Here is an 18,798-nt window from a genome sequence, read left to right as displayed (position 1 = left end):
GATGGGAGTTGTAGTTCGGAGGGGCTAGGCCGGGCGGGGGCGGGAGTGAGTGTGCAAAGGGTGGGTGGGAACGGGGGCGAGTGTGCAAACAGCGGGGTGAGAGTGCAAACACCGTGTGGGTGAGCAAACGGGGGAGAGAGGGCTGACGCGGGGTGTGTGTTGAAACGTGGGGCTGAGTGTGGAAATAGGACTTGTAGGACTTGGCCGTGCAAACACCGGGGGTGAGTGTGCAAATAGGGTGTGTGTGCAAACACGGGGTGAAAATGCGGGGTTGTAAACACGGGGATGTGCAAACAGGGGCGGGTGTGCAAATAGCAGGGGTGTGGGAAGGTGGGGGGGTACAAACACGGGGGAGGTGCAAATATGGTGTATATGTGAAAAGGAGGAGTCGTGCAAAACCAGTGTGAGTGTAAGAACGGGGATGTACGAACAGGGGGTGAGTGTAAAAACAAGGCATGTGCAAACGGTGCAGAGGGGTGAGTGTGCAAAATTTCTGGGGTGGCAGCATGGGTCTCCCAGAACGCCAGTGTGTGTGTATGCAGGTGTGCAAATGTGTGCATGCCCACAGGCAGGTGAGTTCACACGTGTGGGTGCCCAGGACTCTGTGTATGTGTGTGCGTGTGTGTTCTTGCACACGTGTGCAGACACCAGCACCCCCGGGCAGGTGTGCACACACAGGTACCAGCACAGGGCTGGGCACACGCGGGTGTGCACGGCCGTGTGCTGCAGACACGTGTGTGCACACACGTGGCACAGCCATGGGCCCAGGCTGCCCCCCACCCCCTCCCTGCAGTACCAGCAGCTAAAAATATCCCCAGGGATGGTGCCAGCCGTTGCCATGGCAACGGGAGGATGGGGAGCAAGGCCGGGGGGCAGCCCCCCAGAACTGCCAGCGCCCCCCCCAGTACTCCCAGCTCACCAACCTCCCCAGAAAGCCCCCAGTAGCCCCCCAACACATCCAGCACCCCCAGAACCCCCTGCAACCCCAACACCTCCAGGCCTCAGCACCCCCAGAACCTCCCAGCTCCCCCCCAAACCCTCAGCACCCCCAACACTGTCAGTACCCCCAGAACCCCCCAGGGGAGAACCCCAGGGGAACTCCCAAGGCTCAGGAGCAGGGTGAAGACCCCCAGAGGGGTGAGGTGGGAGCTCAGTCACCCACTGCCCCCATTTTCCGGGGGGGGGGGGGGGGCTTCGAGGCCCCTTAATTCCCCGGTTAATCATTCATGGGGCCGGGGCGCAGCAAATCCCCCCGTGCCGGGGCCGGGATTAGGCGGGCAAGCAGCGGCTGCCCAGCCGGCGAGGGGCCCCGGCAGCGGGGGGGACACCCCCGGCAGCGGGGGGGTCCCGCCGGGGGCAGCCCTATCCATGAGGAGGGATTTCCTGTGCAGGGGGGGGGGCCACTTCCCACAGCTGGCCGGGGAACAGACACCACGGGGGTCTCCAGGCTCTGAGGAGCCCCGCTGGACTCCCCCCCCCTTGGCACAGCACCCCCAAAGTCAGGGGTAGGCAGGGCGTGGGGGTGCTGGCGGGGTGGCAGGGTGTGCTCGGGGGGTCGCGGCTCCCCGGGGCGCCGCGGGGGCGGCCTGGTGGGGGGAAGGCGTCGAGGCTTCGGTGCCTTGGCAGGGCGCCCCGGCACAGCTGCCTCCGGCCCGGGGCCGGGGGGGCCGGAAGGGGCCGGGGCCGTTCCCAGCGCCGGGGGCAGGCGAGGGGCGAGCGGGGGCCAGCGTGGGGGGCTTCCCCTTCCCACGGGGGGCACTGGGGTGGCTGGGAGCTCTGATGGCACATCCTGCTGGGGGGCACATGGCTGGTGACTGGTGTTTGGTGGGGTGTGAAGGATCTGATCCGGGCTGGGGGGACTCCCCTGTGGGGCTGTCCATGCCCCCCAGCTGGTGGTGGGTGCTGCCCCATGGGGGTGCCCAGTGATGGGGATGGAGGTGCTGGGTGTCATCCCCTTCCTGGGGGTCCTGGGGGGCACCATGGCTGACTTGGGGCTATATTTAGTGTGTCTGCTGCAGAGCAGCAGGATGAATTTTATTGAGCATGTTTCAGCTGAGTGCCTGTGCCCCAAGAGCAGCACAGCCCCTCTAAATCCCAAATCCCCCCAAATCAGCGTCTGCCATGGGGTACAGGGTCCCCACCCTGCTGGGGCAGTGCAGAGAGACTTGGGGTGGCCCTAGGGGCATCTCATGGGGGACAGGGAGCTGGTGATGAGTGTGAGAGACGCCTGTCCATGTGCTCCAGAGGGGCCATGGGCAAACTCCAGCCCTGCCTCAGTTTCCCCACTGGGATGGGGGCTGCCAGGCAGCCTCAGGCAGGGGGATCTGGGGACATGAGGTGGCGTTGAGACGACCGAGCCCCACGGGCTGGGGGCAGGCAAGCTCGGCCACAGCCTTATCGCGGGCAGACGGCTGCGGGGGGCCGTGGCCGTGCCGTGTTTGCTGAGGATAAAGTGTACGGAACAGGCGGGGAGGGGCGGGGGGGCCGTCACGCTGCCGCTGCCCCGCCACGCTGGGACCGCCAGGCAGTGGAGGAGGGCCCCAGGGTGACCCAGGGACCGGGGGAACCGTGGGGGCTGTGGGGACACAGGGCTGTCGGGACCAGCGGTAGCAGGAGCTCCTGGAGTCCGTCGGGGACAGCCACCAGCAGTCCCAGGTGTCACTCTCCTCCATCCCCTGGGGACCCCCATCACCTGGGGACCACCATCCCCTGGAGATCCATGTAGCACTGTCCCCCTGTTGTCCCCATTCTGAGCAGCACCGTGCCCTGAGAGCCGCTGGGGACCCCCCTTCCCTGGGTGTTGCCTGCGCTCCCCGAGTATGGGAAACCATCCCCTGGGCACACCCCTGCCAAGGAAACCTTCATCCCTTGGGGACCCTCCTCTCCTAGAAGACTTCATCCCTTGGGGACCCTCCTCTCCTAGAAGTCTTCATGCCCAGGAGACCCCCGTCCCCCTCATCCCCTGGGTGTCAGCAGCCCAGGGAGGGGGGTACCCACGGGGCTGGGGGGTGGGGGGCGGCCAGACTGAACCCCCCCGGGGGTCCCAGGGCCGAGCTGCGGGGCTCCGGGCGGGGGTGGGGGGGCGGCAGAGCCGCTTTAAGCCCGGGCATGACGGGACGTGTAGTCCGGGGAGGAAAAGGGGGGGCTGGGAGCAGGGGCTGCTGGGAAGGGGGTGGGGTGGCACGGGCGGGTCGGGGGGCTCCGGGGGGCGACCCTCAGCGCCCTCCCCACTGATATCCCCGGGCTCCCAGTGCACGCCACCATCCCCGGCCCCACAGCGGCTCCGGCTCCGGCCCCACAGCGGGGTACGACCCCCGTCCTCCCCCATCCCACACATCCCCCGGGGGGCGCAGGGGCAGGGTCCCCCGACGTGAGGGTTTCCTGCGGGATCGGATCCTGCCCAGGGCGTTGTGGATCTGAATGGGACCCCCGTGTCTGGTGTGTGCCCCTCCCCAGGCCGAGCTGGGCACCCGGGGGTGTGGAGCTGCCCCCTGCCTCGTGGGCACTGTCACCAACCCCCGTGGGGACCGTCCCAGATCTCCATGAGCATCATCTCCACCCCACCGCCACCCAGCGAGGGCACCGTGCCAGCCCTTCCTGGGTGCTGTCCCCAAATCCTGTGGGCAGCCCCACCAGTCCCCACTGTCACTAGCACCGTGGGCACCGTCCCCAGCCCCTTGCGGGTGCCGTGCCCTGCCCTCGTGGACACCAGGTTGTCACTTTCACAGCATCCCCGTGGGTGCTGTTCTCAGTCCCTGTGGGCACCATCCCCACCCTGCCACGGGCATCCCCCTGGGCCTCCCTGGGCACCATCTCCGGTCCCCCTTCGGTACAGCCCGCCACGCTGTGGTCGCCATCCCCCGTCCCCGTTGTCACTGTCACGAGATCCCCGTGAGCACCGTCCCAAACTCCTGTGGCCACCAGCTTCACCCCACCACGGGCACCACCCCGGTGACCCTGTGGGCACGGTCCCCAGCTCCCTGTGGGTGCCATCCCCAACCCCCGCGGGCACTTCCCCTCGCCCCTCCTGCACACAGCCCCCCACCCTGCGCTCACCACCCCCCGTCCTCGTTGTCGCTGTCACCACATCCCCGTGGGCACCGCCAGGGCTCCCATCGCGCACCCAGCCACTGCCACCGTCCCCATCCCGCCATTCCCGCGTGCCGCGCTTCCCATCCCGGGGTCACCCTCCCACGCTACGCCCGGACCCCGCCGCTCCCCCGTGGGTCCCCACGCGGGGCCGGGCGCGGCGGGTGCAGGGAGCGGCTGCGGCCGGCGGAGGGGGCTGCGGCCGCGGCGGAGCGGAGCGGGCGGGCGGCGGGGCCGGGGGAGGGAGGAGCCAGCGCCGTTCGTCCGCCGCCGCCGCCGCTGCGCCCCGCTCCGCTCCGCGCCCCGCACCGCCGCTCCGAGCCCCGCTCCGCACCCCGCACCGCCTCTCCGCGCCCGCCGCCGTCGACCTCAGGTACGGCCCGAGCGGCCCCGCCGGCCCGAGCGGCCCCGCCACCCCCCGGTTGTTTACCGCCGCCCCCCCCCGGGCCCCCCCGGCTGAGCACGGGCGCAGTTCGGTGCGTGGAATGGGGGTGCGGGGGGCGATCGCCTCGGGAGGCTCGGGACCCGCGGAGGGCTCGGGGGCCGCGAACCGCGAGGAAAAAACACGGGGAAAGATTTTTTTTTTTCCTTGGAAAATCCGGGCGTTTGGCGTGGGGCGGGGGGGCCGCGTTCCCCCGTGGGGGGCGGGGGGGGGCACCGCGCCCCCCACCCCCACCGCACCCGCCGCTGCTGCATGCGGGGCACGGCGCTGCCCCCCGCCCGCCACGCCACGCCACGGGGGCAGCCCCCCCCCAGCCGTGGCCCCCCGGCCCCGCGGCCCCCCCGTGGCCGTGGCGTGGCGGCGTGGCGGGGTCCGGGCCGCGGCGTGGCTCTGCGGTGATGGGCGCGGGGCCGCGCCGTGGGCAGGTCGCGGGGCCGGGCCGTGGGCAGGCCGTGGCCCTGTCGCGGCGGGGGGGGAGGACCGTGGACGGCCGGGCCGTGACGGCGCCGTGGGGTGTCCGTGAGGGTTTTAGGGGCCCCTGTGTCCGCTCCCCCGCACCCACCCCGCAGGGCGGCAGGAATGCTGCGATTTTTTTATTTTTAAAATTTAAAAATATTTTTTAAATTTTTTTTTTTGCGCCGAGAGCGGAGCGCGGGGGGGGCGGGGGGGGGGCGGTTCGGCCGCTCCCGGTTAGGGCGGGGGCAGCGGGGGGGCGTCCCCGGTGCGGCGGGGCGGGGGGGGGCCTCGAGCCCCGCACCACAGGCTTCGCCCTGATCGGGGCGCGGGGCGTGGCGGGGGCTCCCCTCGGCACGTCGCCCCGCGGTCCCGCGGGATGTCCCCCACCCCAGCCCCGGGGGGGCGGATCCTGCCCCCGGTCCGGTGTCGCCGCCGGGGTTAGGGATGCGGTCCCAGCCGGACTCTGGCGTGTCCCCACCTTGCGATGCGGGGAAACTGAGGCAGGGGAGGACGGGCGCCACGGCCAAGGTCACCCCGGGACCGCGACCTTCAGCCGTGACACCCCCCGCTCGGGGCTGCCACCGGCACCGACACCGGAGCCGCACCGGGAGGCCGGGCTGCGCCTCACCCCGCCTGACCCCCGATGGCACCGGGGACCCCCGCGGCTCCACTGGAGCGCTAGGGGGGCTGGGGCCGCCATGGGGCGCCGGCAAACCCCGGTGGAACCGGTTTGGGGGGGCTCCCCTGCCCGGGGGTCTTGGCGCAGGGTGGGGACGCGGCGCGTCCCCCCCTCCCCAAGGCAGTGCCGTGCGGCTGCGTGTGCCCCCCGCAATGGTGCGGGCCCCGCGGGCCGGCGGAGCGGGATCCTCGCGTGGGGGTTCTCCCCTGCACCCCTCACCCTCCCGCGGCCGTGACCTTCGCGGGGCCGCGGCGGGGTCGCCCCGCGGACGGGTTCCCGGAGCGGAGAGCGCGGGCCGTCCACGCCCGGTGTCCCGCACCCTGCGGAGCAGGCACGGGGGGGCTGCGGGCGCACCCCCGGACCCCTCCTGAAGGGCGGCGGCTGCAGGAAGTGGGACCCCCCCCATCCCCCGGCTCCGCTCCTCGCCCCGTGAGCGCATTCCCGGGTCAGCGGAGACCGAAGCAGCGGCGGGGCCGCCCCGAGGGTCCCATCCCGCGGACCCCCGGCCCCGCCGGACCCCGCGCAGCCGCCGGTGCGTGGGGGCGGGGCCGGACGCCTGGGTCCCCCTCCTGACTGGGGGGGAAGAGGAGGAGGAGAATGGGGGACGCGGTGGAGGCGAAGGCGGGCACGGGCTGCATTCTCCGGGCCCCGCTCAGGCTGGATGCGGGCGGGGGGCGCAGCGGGGTCGCGCCCCCTGGGGCGGTGCCGTTCGGGATGTCCCCCGCGCTGCAGACTCTCGGACAAGGTCGGGTGACTGCAGGAACACTCCGAGCACTGTCCCTTGCGTCCCCTTCTCAGGGGGGACGGGCTCCCACGGGCGGTCTCGCTGCTGTGTCCCGGTGCCTGTCCCTGTGTCCCCTCGTGGGTGCCCGCGCTGGGCACCTCGTGGCGGCCACCTCCCCCCTTCAAGCAGGGCCCCGCGGGGAGGGGACCCAGGAGCTCCCCCCCATCCCCGTGCACGTGAACCAGAGCCCCCGATTTAGAAACGTCCCATGCCGTGCCAAGGGCTGAGAATAGCTCCCGGCGTCCCGGCACACCTCCTGGGGCCAGGGGCACCCCGCGGGGCTCGGGGCCCGCAGCCGCCCCAAAGAGCTGAGCCTGGGCACACTCAGCACACACCACCTGCTTGGGGGTCCCTGTTGGGTGACCTTTGCAGCCTGGACAAGCAGTGACATCGGGATGAGCCACATCCTGTGTGCTGGCACAGGGGACACGCTGCTGGGGATATGGGACTGTGGCTCTTTCTCTGCCAGGCAGCTCTGGTGGGAAGGGAAGCTGAGGTGGGATGGGGAAAAGGAGACACAGCTCAATGCTCACACACGGCAGGAAGGAGAGGCCGGTGGGGCCTTGGTTGGATGCAGTGTTCCTGGGGAATCCTGGGGGCCTTGGTTGGATGCACAGTTCCTGGGAATCCTGGGGGCTTTGTGGGGGCTGCGGGGCCAGGCCTGGGTCATGGTGCAGGTCCCCTCTGTGGTGATGCAGGACCCGTTGGACACAGGACCTGTCAGAGGCTCAAGGCCACAACGTTGGGTGCCCAGTCAGTGTTGGGACAGGTCACCAGCTCTGCAGCCACCAGCTGTCCTAGTAGTGATGGCTTCAATGAGCCGTGAGCCACAGAGAGGACACAAACCTGGGCTCAGCCATCCTGTGCCGCAGCACGGCCCAGACCCCACATGTCTGGGGAGGGGGCACCATGCAGCACCCCCAGGGCACTGGGTGGGCTGCCCTGATGTCAGGCCCGTGGCATCCCCCTTGCTCGGGTTGCCCAGCTGCTGTGCATGCCTGGGATTCCTGCAGCCTCCTGACACAGCACAGCACAGCACAGCACAGCTTGCTGTCCCCACTGCCACACATGCCCGTGACACCGCGTGGCACTGGGCATGATGGTGTGCCAGGCACTGGCACAGGTGTGTGACGAGCGCCCAGCACCAGACACGCGTGTGGCACTTGGCACAGCCTCACACACGGGCATCGGCGCGTGCCGGGTGCCGCCAGCCGTGGCACGGCAGGTGCCCTGTGCCTGGCCACACTCCCACGGCATGGTCGTGCCAGACGGTGCAGCCAGGGTTTGTCGAGGCAGTGACAGATCTGTACCACCCCGGTGCCCACCGTGACGCCGCAGTGCCCGCGGTGACGCTGCCCCAGTGCCCGCATGGCCGGGGATCCCTGGCCGGCCGGCGGCCGCGGGTCTGCCCTGCCCCCAGCCCGTGCTAATCACGCTAATTGGCACCGTGGCTAAAGCGCTTAGGGCCTCACCTCCCTGACCCAGCTGGCAGCTGGGCTGGGGGGGTGCTGGGACCCCCGGAGCCCATCTGTGCTGGGGGGCAGGGACACGGCAGTGGCCCCGTGGGGCGGCCCCGGTATCCGCCACCCACGGAGGCGGTCACTGTCTTTGTGGAGGGGCGTCCCGTTGTCTGGGGTCCCCGTTCCGGGGGTCCCCCGGGGTGGGGTCCGTGGGGAGAGGGGTGCTGGGTGCCCCCGCTGGGGCGAGGTGGCTCCCGCCGTCAGCCCAGCCCCGGACTTTGCCCCCGGGTTGTTTTCAGCCGCCTGCAACCACCCGACTCAGCAGAAACGTTCCCCTGGGCGTGGGGCTGGGCTGGGGGGGCGCCGGGGGGGCTCCCGCTGGCTGCCACCCCGCTCCCACCCAGCACCCACCCAGCACCTGGTGCTGCAGGTGGGACGCGCAGGTTTGGGTGCCGGCGGCGCAGGGTGGGCTGAGACCTGACTGCGCTCATCACACGTGTCCCGCTGGAGGAGGAGGAGGAAGAGGAGGAGGAGGACGAGAAGAGCCGCCTCCCGTGTCTGTCTGTCTGGGCCGCCCCAGCGCGCCCGGGATTCCTCGAGTGACGGTTCCTGGAGCGGCACCGCAGGCTCCGCCGGGTGATCCCAGGGTGCCGGTGATGCCGAGGGTGTCAGGGGCTTGCTGGGGTCTCGCTGGGGTGGCGAACCCCGACCTAAAACGCCGCCGCCCCCCGCCTTTAGCCCTAAACCTCTCTCGTTTGACCCACCAGGCCACCTCAACGGGGAAACTGAGGCGGGGTGGCCAAGCCCACCCACCGCACGCTGGCTTTGGGGACAGCCCTTATTCCACCCCACAGCGGTTCCAGCGCCAAGTCGCTGCACCCCGAGCCCCACACATGCACCGAGCGTGTCGGGGCTCCGCCGGGTCCCGGGGGAGAGGGGCGGGGGGCGGCGGGGGGGCCGTTGCCCGGCGGGGGCCGCGCAGCTCTGGATCCCTGCCAGTGCCTATACTTGGAAGTTCTCGGCGCGCCGTTCCCATATGGAACAAACATTTGCTGCAGCCCCCGGCTCTATAGGTACCGCCGGCCCCAAACCCGGCCTGAGGCTGCGGCGAGGGGCGCCTAGGCCACATGAGCCCCCCGAGGAGGGGAGTGTACCCCGGGCTGGTGGGGTGCGGTGCGGTGCCTCAGTTTCCCTGAAGAGGCTGCTGCAGGCGACGCCCCCTCCTCATTCTGGGGGACCCCTCATGTGAAACCCCCGTGCGGCACGGGGTGCTCTGTGCACCCATGGGTGCAGCATCCCTCGCCCCCATCCTTCGCTGGTTGGGGTGTCCTCATCTGGGAGGGGGGGGACAGCAAGGGGGGCCGGCGTGGGGGTGTCGGGGGGGCCCCCAGCCCCGTCCGCCGCGTTTTAAATCCGCCGGAGGAATTTCTGTGGCGGCCAAGACAAACGTGACCTACTTTCTGCTGTCCCCGCGCGGAGCGGAGGAGCCCGGGGCTGGGCACCGCGCCCGCCGCCGCCCCCCCGCGCCCCCCCCGGCGCGGGCTGAGGGCCCCCCGCGCCCCTCACACCCCTCCGCGCCGGGAGGGTCACCGGGGGGTCACGGGGGGGGGGGTTTGAGCAGGTCCCCCCCATCGTGGTGCTGGATGGGTGCTGGGTACCCGTGGGATGTGGAACGGGGTGGGCACCAAGAGCCGGGGGTGCTGCTGTCGTCGTGTCCTCGTCATGTGGGGGGGTCGGAGGGTGCCCCCCGGTGCTGCCCGTGCTCTGACCCCCCCACATCGTGTCTTTGCCACAGCAGAGCTCGCAGAGGAGGGATCGCCCGGAGCTCCGGCGCCCCCATCCCGTAAGTCTCCACCTACCCCATAAATCGCCCCCCACCCCATAGGTCGCCCCCCTCAGCAGGAGTCACCCCCAGCCCCAGATTTGGGGGTGTTCAGCTGTGCAATGAGCACGTCAGGGCTCAGCATCCGAGGGGCTTACCCTAGGTGGGGAGGGGCTGCCCTCTGCACCCCCTCCCCAACACACTCCCCCCTCCTCTTGGGGTCTCCCCCAGCCCTGCCCCAAAGGTGGGGGGAGCTCCCATCTGTGTGTGTTTGTGCTTTGCTGCACACTCACAGCCCTGGGCATGTTCTCACACAGCCTGGGTGTGCTTTTGCACACCCACCCACGCCTGTGCACACTCACAGAGCCTTGCACAACCCTGCACACACTCTTTCACACACCTTCCATACTGCCACAGCCTCACACACCTGTACATGTTCTTGCACACCCATGCACACACTCACACGTGCCCTGAACACCTGTGCATGCTCTCCCACGGCATGGCACACCCAGCTCACACGCTTGTGCACATTCTTGTACGTCTCTGCACACTCTTCCCCAACCCTGCACACTCTTCCCCTCCCTTAATGCTCTCACAGCCTTGCACACCTGTGCATTTCTCACACCTGTGCATTTCCACCCCCCCGCCCCCTCCGTGCACACTCTTACCCCGCTCTGCCCTCTGGCCCAGCCCCGCTGCTGTCACACCCTGCACGTCGCTCCCTCCTTGTGTTCTCACACGTCCCTCATGCCCTTGCCCAGACCTGGGCGCCTTTACACACTCCACACGTCCTTGCACACTCACACCCACCCCCCCCCAGCAACCACAGCTCCTCGGGGTCCCCTCTGTGTCCCCTAGGGCTGGTCCCTCCCCCCTCCCGGAGGTCCGGGCTGACGCCGCCGTCCCGCAGGGTCCGGCCCGGGATGCTGCGCGGTGCTGAGCACTGAGGGGCACCATGGGGTGCGCGGCGTAGCCCCCCGCCGTGGCCCCCCCGCCGTGGCCGCCCCGCCGTGGCCACCCCGCCGTGGCCCCCGCGTGGCGCCGGAGCCCCCCCGGTCGGTGCTGAGCGCTCCTTGATGGAATTGCGGTGAATGGAACAGAAGCCCAGCACCCTGGACCCGCTGTCGGAGCCAGAGGACACCCGGTGAGCCCCCACACCAGCACGGGGACACGCGGGGGACACGTGTGGCACTGTGCTTGGGGTGTCCCTGCATGTCCCTGCACTTGGCTGTGCCCTCTGTGCCCGGATGTCGTGTGTGTCCCCAAGTGTCCCCATCCCTGCTGCACCCCTGTGCCCACTCTGTCCTTGTGTCCTCGTGCCCGGTGTGTCCCCCTGCACGGTCATCTCTGTGTCCGTGTGTCCCTGGGTGGTTGTGTATGAGTCCGTGCCCCGTGTGTCCTTCTATCCTGGGTGTCCCTTGTGTCCCCGTCACCTCCATGTGTCCCCACGCACGTTCCGTAGGTGTCCTCATGTCCTGTGCACCCCAGCTAACCCCCAGCCCCCCTCCCCCGTACCCCACATGTCACCAACCGTCCCTACGCACCCTTCCGTTCTGAGTATCATCCCCACATGTCCCGGATGTCCCCCCTGCACCCCACATGTCACCAGGTGTGTCCATGCCCAGGTGTCCCTACTCGTGCCCCCCACACCCCCTATGGTGTCCCCCCCACTCGTGCCTCTCCCCGTGGAGGCCCCTCGGCCCCCCCCGGGGCTATTTCGGGGTCACCTTGGGCTGAAGCCCCCCTTGGGGGGGGTGTGCGGGGTCCCCGGGTCGCCCCCCCCGCAGGTGCCAATCCCCCCGGCCTCAGCCCCCCCCCCCTCCACCCCGCGGGGACGGGCGCGCGCGGACCCCCGCCGCCCGCCATTGGCTGAGCCCCCGATGACGTCACTTCCCCGCTCAGCCAAAAGGACATTTTGTCTTTGACTGTGAATGAGCCCCTCCCCCACCCGCCCCTCCCCCCCACCCTTCACCCGCCCCTCCCCCACCCCCCACCCTTTCCCTTCCCCTCCCCCACCCACCACCCTTTCCCTTCCCCTCCTTTCCCCCCCGCCCGGTCCCACCCCCCCCGGGGCGGTGCCGTGTCCCGGAGGGGGGGTCCCGGGAGGGCTGCTCCGGGTGGGGGGGTCCCCAGGGCCCTCTCCAACCCCCCCAAGCCGCACCCCAGGGCCGGACCCCACCCGTGACATGGCCGCGTTGGGACCCCCGGGCGGGGGCTGCCCAATTCCCAGCAGAGAGAGGGGTCCGAGGGGGATTTAGGGGGGCTGTTAGAATTTTGGGGGGGGCAGCGGGAATGCGCTGGGCACCGTCCCAGCCTGTCCCCCCCCCCCCCCGCTCCCGCAGGTGGCTGGATGGGAAGCGCAAAAGAAAGAGCAGCCAATGTTTGGTGAAGAGCAGCATGTCAGGTACGGGGAGCGACCCGCGGCTCCCGCTGAACCCCCCCCCGGGCACCCCCTGGCCCTGCTGGGCACTCCCTCCTCACCCAGGCACCTCATGGGCCACCCTGGGGGCCCCGAATCCTTGCCAGGGTCCCCATGTGTCACCTGGGTCCCCCGAAGTCTGTGCACACCCCTCGTCCCCCATGGGCACCCCAAGATTCCTGTGTCTGCACACCCCAGTGTCCCACGGACACCCCAGGTCTCGGCTGGGTTCCCCGGAGTCCCACGGACACCCCTTGTCCCCTGTGGGCTCCCATGTCGTTGCCAGGGTCGCAGGGACACCCCTTGTCCCGGGCACCCCAGAGTCCCCCGGCACCCCACATCCCTGCAGGGTCCCCCGGGGTCTCTGCCCCCTCGGTGCCCCGTGGGTCGGGGCGGTGCTATCGGGGCGGCAGCGCCCTGGGGTGGGCGATAAGGGGGGCCCCGCGGGCGCTGCCCCCCGCCCTGCCCCATTCCCCGGCGGGGAGCGGCCGGCGCCGGCGGGACCTGCCGGGGGAGGGCCGGGGGGAACCCGGGCGTGCGGCTCCCGCCCATCCCCTGCACCCGCCCCGCTCCCTGAGGGAGGGAACACCCGGGGACCCCCACATCCAGTGCCTGAGGAGCGGCACAGTGGGCTCGAGGGGTCCCCACGCCTGGGTTTGTGGGATCCCGGGTGGGTGCAGCGCTCCCGGGGTGCTGGGGACACCCTCCGAAATGTGGGTGCTCTCTACAGGGGGCACCCAGGCATTCAGCCCCCTCCCCATCTCTCCCACCCATCGGGGATTCCAGCGTCCTGCCCCCCAAAACACGAGGTTGGCCTCCTGGGGGGGTGCTGGGGACCACCCCGTACCTCACGGATGATCCGTGCCTCAGTTTCCCTGAGCAGTTGGTGGTGGGGGGGCTCTGGCGGGGGGGTGGTCCCCGGGCTGCCAGGCAGGGGGACCCCAGACAGCAGCGGGGACAGTGTGTCTTTGTGTGCCAGGGGGACGGGGACCCCCCCCCCCCCCCGCTGCCGGTGCCCGGCCGGATAATGGGATAATGGGGGCTTTATTGGTGCGGGGGGCTCGGGCACCCCCCTCACACCCCCAGCCTTAACCCTTCCCCTGCCGGACCAGGGGCGGTGGCGGGGCCAACAGCACGGTGCAGACAGAGGGGAAACTGAGGCACAGAGAGGGGAGGATGTACTGGGCATCCCTGGCGTGGGGGGTGATGCTGCATGTGCCAAGGGTCTCTGATGTGGGGTGTGCAGAGGGTCCCTGATTCAGGGCTCCTGGGGGGGTCCTGATGTGGGGTGTGTGGGAGGGTCACTGATACAGGGTGCTCCAGGTGTCCCTGACTTGAGGTTCCCCTGTCATGGAGCACTCCGGGGGTCCCTGACTTGGGGTGCCCTGTGGGTGCCTGACATTGGAATTTCTGTCATGGGGATCTCTGTCATGGAGCACCCCAGGAGTCCCTGCTGTGGGGACCCACCCTGGGGTGCCCTGGGGGTCCCTGACTCGGGGGTCCCCACAGGGTACATCCCTAGTTACCTGGACAAAGATGAACAGTGCGTGGTGTGCGGGGACAAGGCCACCGGCTACCACTACCGCTGCATCACCTGCGAGGGCTGCAAGGTGAGCTGGGGCAGGGGGGCTTGGGTGGCTCAGGGGGGCCTCAGCAGGGCTCACTGTGTCCCCCCCTGTGCCCTCCCCAGGGATTTTTCCGTCGGACCATCCAGAAGAACTTGCACCCCACCTACTCCTGCAAATACGATGGGTGCTGCGTCATTGACAAGATCACCCGCAACCAGTGCCAGCTGTGCCGCTTCAAGAAGTGCATCTCCGTGGGCATGGCCATGGACCGTGAGTTGGGGGGCACTGGGGGGCTCGGCTGCTGGGGCAGGTTGGGGTCCCAGCACTGTGGGGCACAGGGGGGTACCCAGATCAGCTGCAGGAGCAGCCTGGAATTTCAGATGCAGCAGTGGGGTGGGATGTATAAATGGGGGGTCCTAGCTGATTGTGGGGGTCCCAGATGATAGTGGGGGGCTTTGGGGAGGTGGGTTGGAGTTGTGGTGCTATGGGGTGAGTTGGGATGCCTGGAGCAGCCACAGGAGGAGGGTGGGGGGTCCCTGTGGGGTGGGGTCCCAGCACCATGGGCACAGTGAGGTACCCAGATCAGCTGCAGGAGCAGCCTGGGATCTCAGATGCAGCAGTGGGGTGGGATGTATAAATGGGGGGTCCTAGCTGATTGTGGGGGGCTTTGGGGAGGAGGTTTGGAGTCGTGGTGCTGTGGGGTGAGTTGGGGTGCCCGGAGCAGCCACAGGAGGAGGCTGGGGGGTCACTGTGGGTGCAGCAGTGGGATGCATGGATAAGGGGATCCCCGCTGATGCTGGGGGGTCACTGTGGGGTGCTGCAGCTGTGGGATGCATGGATGGGGGATCCCTGCTGATGCTGGGGGTCCCGGCAGTGGTGCTGGATGACTCCAAGCGGGTAGCCAAGAGGAAGCTGATCGAGGAGAACCGGGAGCGGCGGCGGAAGGAGGAGATGATCAAATCGCTGCAGCACCGCCCCAACCCCAGCGCCGAGGAGTGGGAGCTGATCCATGTTGTGACAGAAGCCCACCGCAGCACCAATGCCCAGGGCAGCCACTGGAAGCAGAAGCGGAAATTCCTGGTGAGGGGATGCACTGGGGGGACTCTGTCACCACCTCGGTCCCAGCTGGGATCTGCTGGGCACTGGCACACTCAGCACACACGGGGTGGCAGTGCCAGGGTTTGGGATGTCACCGTGTCCTTGGGCAGTCGAGGGGGGTTGGGACATTGCTCAGTGTCCTTGAGCTGGTCACCCCTAAAGGGTTCAGGGGTGAGCAGTGACCGAAGGGGACAGCTGTGCCCGCGGGTGGCCCTGGCCTGGCCCTGCCGCTGGCCCTGTCACTGTCCCTGTCATGCAGCTCCCTCTCCTGGCTGCTGCACCGGTCCTGCCACGACTGTTCCCAGTGACATGGGGGCCCCAGAGGGGGGGGCAGGGTCACATCAAAGCCTCCTGGGGGTTCCAGGGAGGGGGTAACAGGGTCACACTGCACCCCCAACACCACTGCCCACCATGGGGGTCCCAAAGGGGCGACAGGTCACACTGCACCCCCTAACACCACTGTCCACTGTGGGGGTCATGGAGGGGGAACAGTCACTCTGCATCCCCTAACACCACTGTGGGGGCCACAGGTTGGACATGGTCACACCACACCCCCAGTGCCACCATGGGTGTCTCAGGGCAGGACATGGTCACACCACACCCCCAGTGCCACCATGGGTGTCCCAGGGCAGGACATGGTCACACCACACCCCCAGTGCCACCATGGGTGTCCCAGGGCAGGACGTGGTCACACCACACTTCCAACACCACTGCCCACCATGGGGGTCCCAGAGGGTAACACAGTCACACTGCACCCCCAAACCCAATGTCCACCATGGGGGACACAGTCACACCACACCCCTCAATGCCCCCAATGCTGTGGGAGTCCCAGGGGTGACATGATCACACCATACTCCCCAATGCCACCACGGTGATCCCACATGGTGACATGACATCCCCCCAACACCACCATGTCCCCTACAGCCTGAGGACATCGGCCAGTCCCCTATGGCCTCCATGCCCGACGGGGACAAAGTCGACCTGGAGGCGTTCAGCGAGTTTACAAAAATCATCACCCCGGCCATCACCCGCGTGGTTGACTTTGCCAAAAAACTGCCCATGTTTTCAGAGGTAACGGCATGCTGGGGACTTTGGGAGGTTTGGGGTGCTCAGCTCAAGGTCTGAATCACACCAAACCCCCCCAAAACTGCCCCCAGCTGCCTTGTGAGGACCAGATCATCCTGCTGAAGGGGTGCTGCATGGAGATCATGTCGCTGCGGGCGGCCGTGCGCTACGACCCCGAGAGCGAGACGCTGACGCTGAGCGGGGAGATGGCGGTGAAACGGGAGCAGCTCAAGAACGGCGGCCTCGGCGTCGTCTCTGATGCCATCTTCGACCTGGGCAAGTCCCTCTCTGCCTTCAACCTGGATGACACCGAGGTGGCCCTGCTCCAGGCTGTGCTGCTCATGTCCTCAGGTAATGGGGGTGATGGACCCCGGTGCCCAGGGAGTCGGAGGGTTTGTTGGGTGGGCACCCCAATGCTCAGAATTGTCGCTGTCCTGGGGAGGGGTTGGGTGGGCACCCTGATGCCAGAGATCCCCTGCAAGTTCAGGGGGAATTGGGTGGGCACCCCCATGCCCAGAGGGTGTCCATGGGGATTGTTGTGTTGGCACCTCTTTGCCCACAACCACCAGCATGCAGAGGTGCATTGGGTGGGTACCCCAATGCCCAGAGTCCTCACTGTCGTGGGGGTGTGGTGGGTGGGCACCCCAATGCCAGAGCCCCAGCATTTGGGGGTGCATTAGGTGGGCACCCACCCTGATGCCCAAAGTTCTCACTGTCCTGGGGGTGGTTTGACAGGCACCCTGATGCCAAAGCCCCCAACACCTTCAGGGTGGGAAATCATGCCCCCCTGAATTTTGGGGTGGATTTGGGGTGGCAATCCCAATTCCCAGAGCTTCAGGCAGCTGTGCCAGGCTGGGAGGAGCCCCAGGAGCATGAGGTGGGCACCCAGGAGCACAGGCTGAGCCTCTTGGTCCTCTGGGCACCCCTGCCAGGCTGACGTGGGTCTGTGGGGTGGGCACCCTAACAGCCAGGGGGTGTGTGGGACACTCAGCCTTGTGGGAGGGAGGATCCCTGCAGTGCTGGACTGAGAGAGGGACTTCTCCATGGACAGAGAATGCCAGGACAGCAGGGAGAGGTTTAAACTAAAAAGGAGAGATTGTGATGGGATATTGGAAAAAATTCCTCTCTGTGAGGGTGGTGAGGACTGACAAAGGGAAGTGTCCGAGGCCAGGCTGGATGGGGCTTGGAGCACCCTGGGACAGGGTGGAAGGTGGACAGTGGAAGGTGTCCCTGCCATGGCAGGGGTGGGACTGGATGAGCTTTAACATCCCCACCCAACCACTGATTCCACCATCCCTTGACGATTCCCTGGTTCCTGCAGACCGGACGGGGCTGATCTGCGTGGAGAAGATCGAGAAGTGCCAGGAGACCTATCTGCTGGCCTTTGAGCACTACATCAACTACCGCAAACACAACATTCCCCACTTCTGGCCCAAGCTGCTGATGAAGGTGACGGATCTGCGGATGATCGGCGCCTGCCACGCCAGCCGCTTCCTGCACATGAAGGTGGAGTGTCCCACCGAGCTCTTCCCCCCCCTCTTCCTCGAGGTCTTCGAGGACCAGGAGGTGTAGGGACGACACCCCCCCCACCCTGTGCCCCCCCAACCCCGCTCTGGCCCCCCCCCAAATCTTTCTCGTCCCCCTGTAAGGAAAAGGGGATGCTGCGCCCAGGGTGGGGGTCCTGCTGTGCCCCCCAACAGCCACCCCCACCCCTCCCCCCGCCCCAGGACTTGACGAATTTTGTTTGTTTGCACAGGGAAGGGCCCCGACGGTCGAGCGTTCCCTTTATTGTCCTTCTCTTCGTAGATTATTATTTTTTAAGCATTTATTTCCCTCCCTGAGAGGCTAAAATATTAAACTAACTGCACTTTGGAAGGAGGAGGAGGAGGAGGAGGAAGAGCAGGGAGGAGAGGAGGGGGCTCTGGGCTGCACAGGGAGAGGCTGCCCCGGCTGGGGGGCCGTGGCCATATGCACTTTTGGCCGGGCAGCAATTTGGGGGGCTGGGGTGGGGGCCAGGACCCTCCCCCATAGCAGGGCAGGGGCTGGGACCCCCATCCCCCATAGTGGGGTGAGGGCCAGGACCCCCCCCATAGTAAGATGGGGGCCAGGACCCCCTTCCCCCACAGCAGGGCAGGAGCACAGGGCGGGCACAGCAGTGGTGAGGGGGACCCCAGCCCATCGGGGTGCAGGGCTGGTGGACCCCCCCCCCCCCCACCAGCTCACTGGGTCTGCCCCGGCTGGGGTGACCCCCCTGTGTCCCCCGCATCCCCAAATTTGGGGCCAGAACTGGGGTTTTGGGGGTTCTCTTGTCTTTTTTGGGCTGAGAGGAGACGATTTTTGTGCCAAGCGCCGCGGATGGTGGGCGCTGCAGGACACTGGGGGGGGGGGGCACTCCCCCCTCCCAAACCCCCCCAATTTTCCGTTGTCCTTTTTTTTGTTGTTTTTCCCCTTGTCCTCGTGGGTTTTGTCGTGTCAGTCAGGAGTTGCAAAGGCCCCGGAGGCGCCAGCTGGGGGGGCTTTGGGTGCCCCCCCGGGACCCCCAACTGCACTACTGCCCCAGCCCCCCGGCAGCAGCACTTTGGGGGGGCTGCACCCCCCAACTGCCCCCCCAATGCTCCCGGGGGGGCCGGGCTGAGGCGGGGGCCAGCAGGGGGAATCCCACAGGGGGCTTGAGTGGGGGGGGGGGGGGGGTGGGGGCACAGCTGCGAGGGGGCACCCGGGAATGGTTTTATCACCTTTTTAAACCCCCCCCCCAAATTTAGGTTTGTGAATTTTTTCTTACCTCAGGCGGAGGCCGAGGGGGGGTGCGGGCCGGGGGGGGGCCGGCAAGGCAGGCCGGGCCCACCTAAGCTAATATATATATATATATATATATATATAAATATATATAAAATATATAATTTTTGTAATTAAAAA

At 68.0% G+C, this 18,798-nt stretch overlaps 1 protein-coding gene across 2 annotated transcripts; it reads left to right on the top strand.

Moving 5' to 3' along the window:
* The first annotated feature begins 4,349 nt into the window (after positions 1–4,349).
* THRA (thyroid hormone receptor alpha) lies at positions 4,350–17,522 on the top strand. 2 transcript variants are annotated; one of them, XM_059869147.1, is made up of 10 exons: positions 4,350–4,462; positions 9,709–9,753; positions 10,643–10,876; positions 12,075–12,136; positions 13,661–13,761; positions 13,842–13,989; positions 14,594–14,799; positions 15,742–15,888; positions 15,975–16,233; positions 17,204–17,522. In XM_059869147.1, the coding sequence occupies exons 3-10, from the start codon at positions 10,824–10,826 to the stop codon at positions 17,452–17,454; spliced, it is 1,227 nt and encodes a 408-aa protein (XP_059725130.1). In that variant the 5' UTR covers positions 4,350–4,462; positions 9,709–9,753; positions 10,643–10,823; the 3' UTR covers positions 17,455–17,522. The 2 variants fall into 2 exon arrangements, with proteins under 2 accessions (XP_059725130.1, XP_059725131.1); XM_059869148.1 differs by having other exon boundaries at positions 4,363–4,462; positions 9,706–9,753.
* Positions 17,523–18,798: the final 1,276 nt, after the last annotated feature.

Source organism: Haemorhous mexicanus, chromosome 28 (assembly GCF_027477595.1).
Source record: "Haemorhous mexicanus isolate bHaeMex1 chromosome 28, bHaeMex1.pri, whole genome shotgun sequence".
NCBI classification, from domain to species: Eukaryota; Metazoa; Chordata; class Aves; order Passeriformes; family Fringillidae; genus Haemorhous; species Haemorhous mexicanus.
This window is presented reverse-complemented; position numbering and strand designations above follow the sequence as displayed.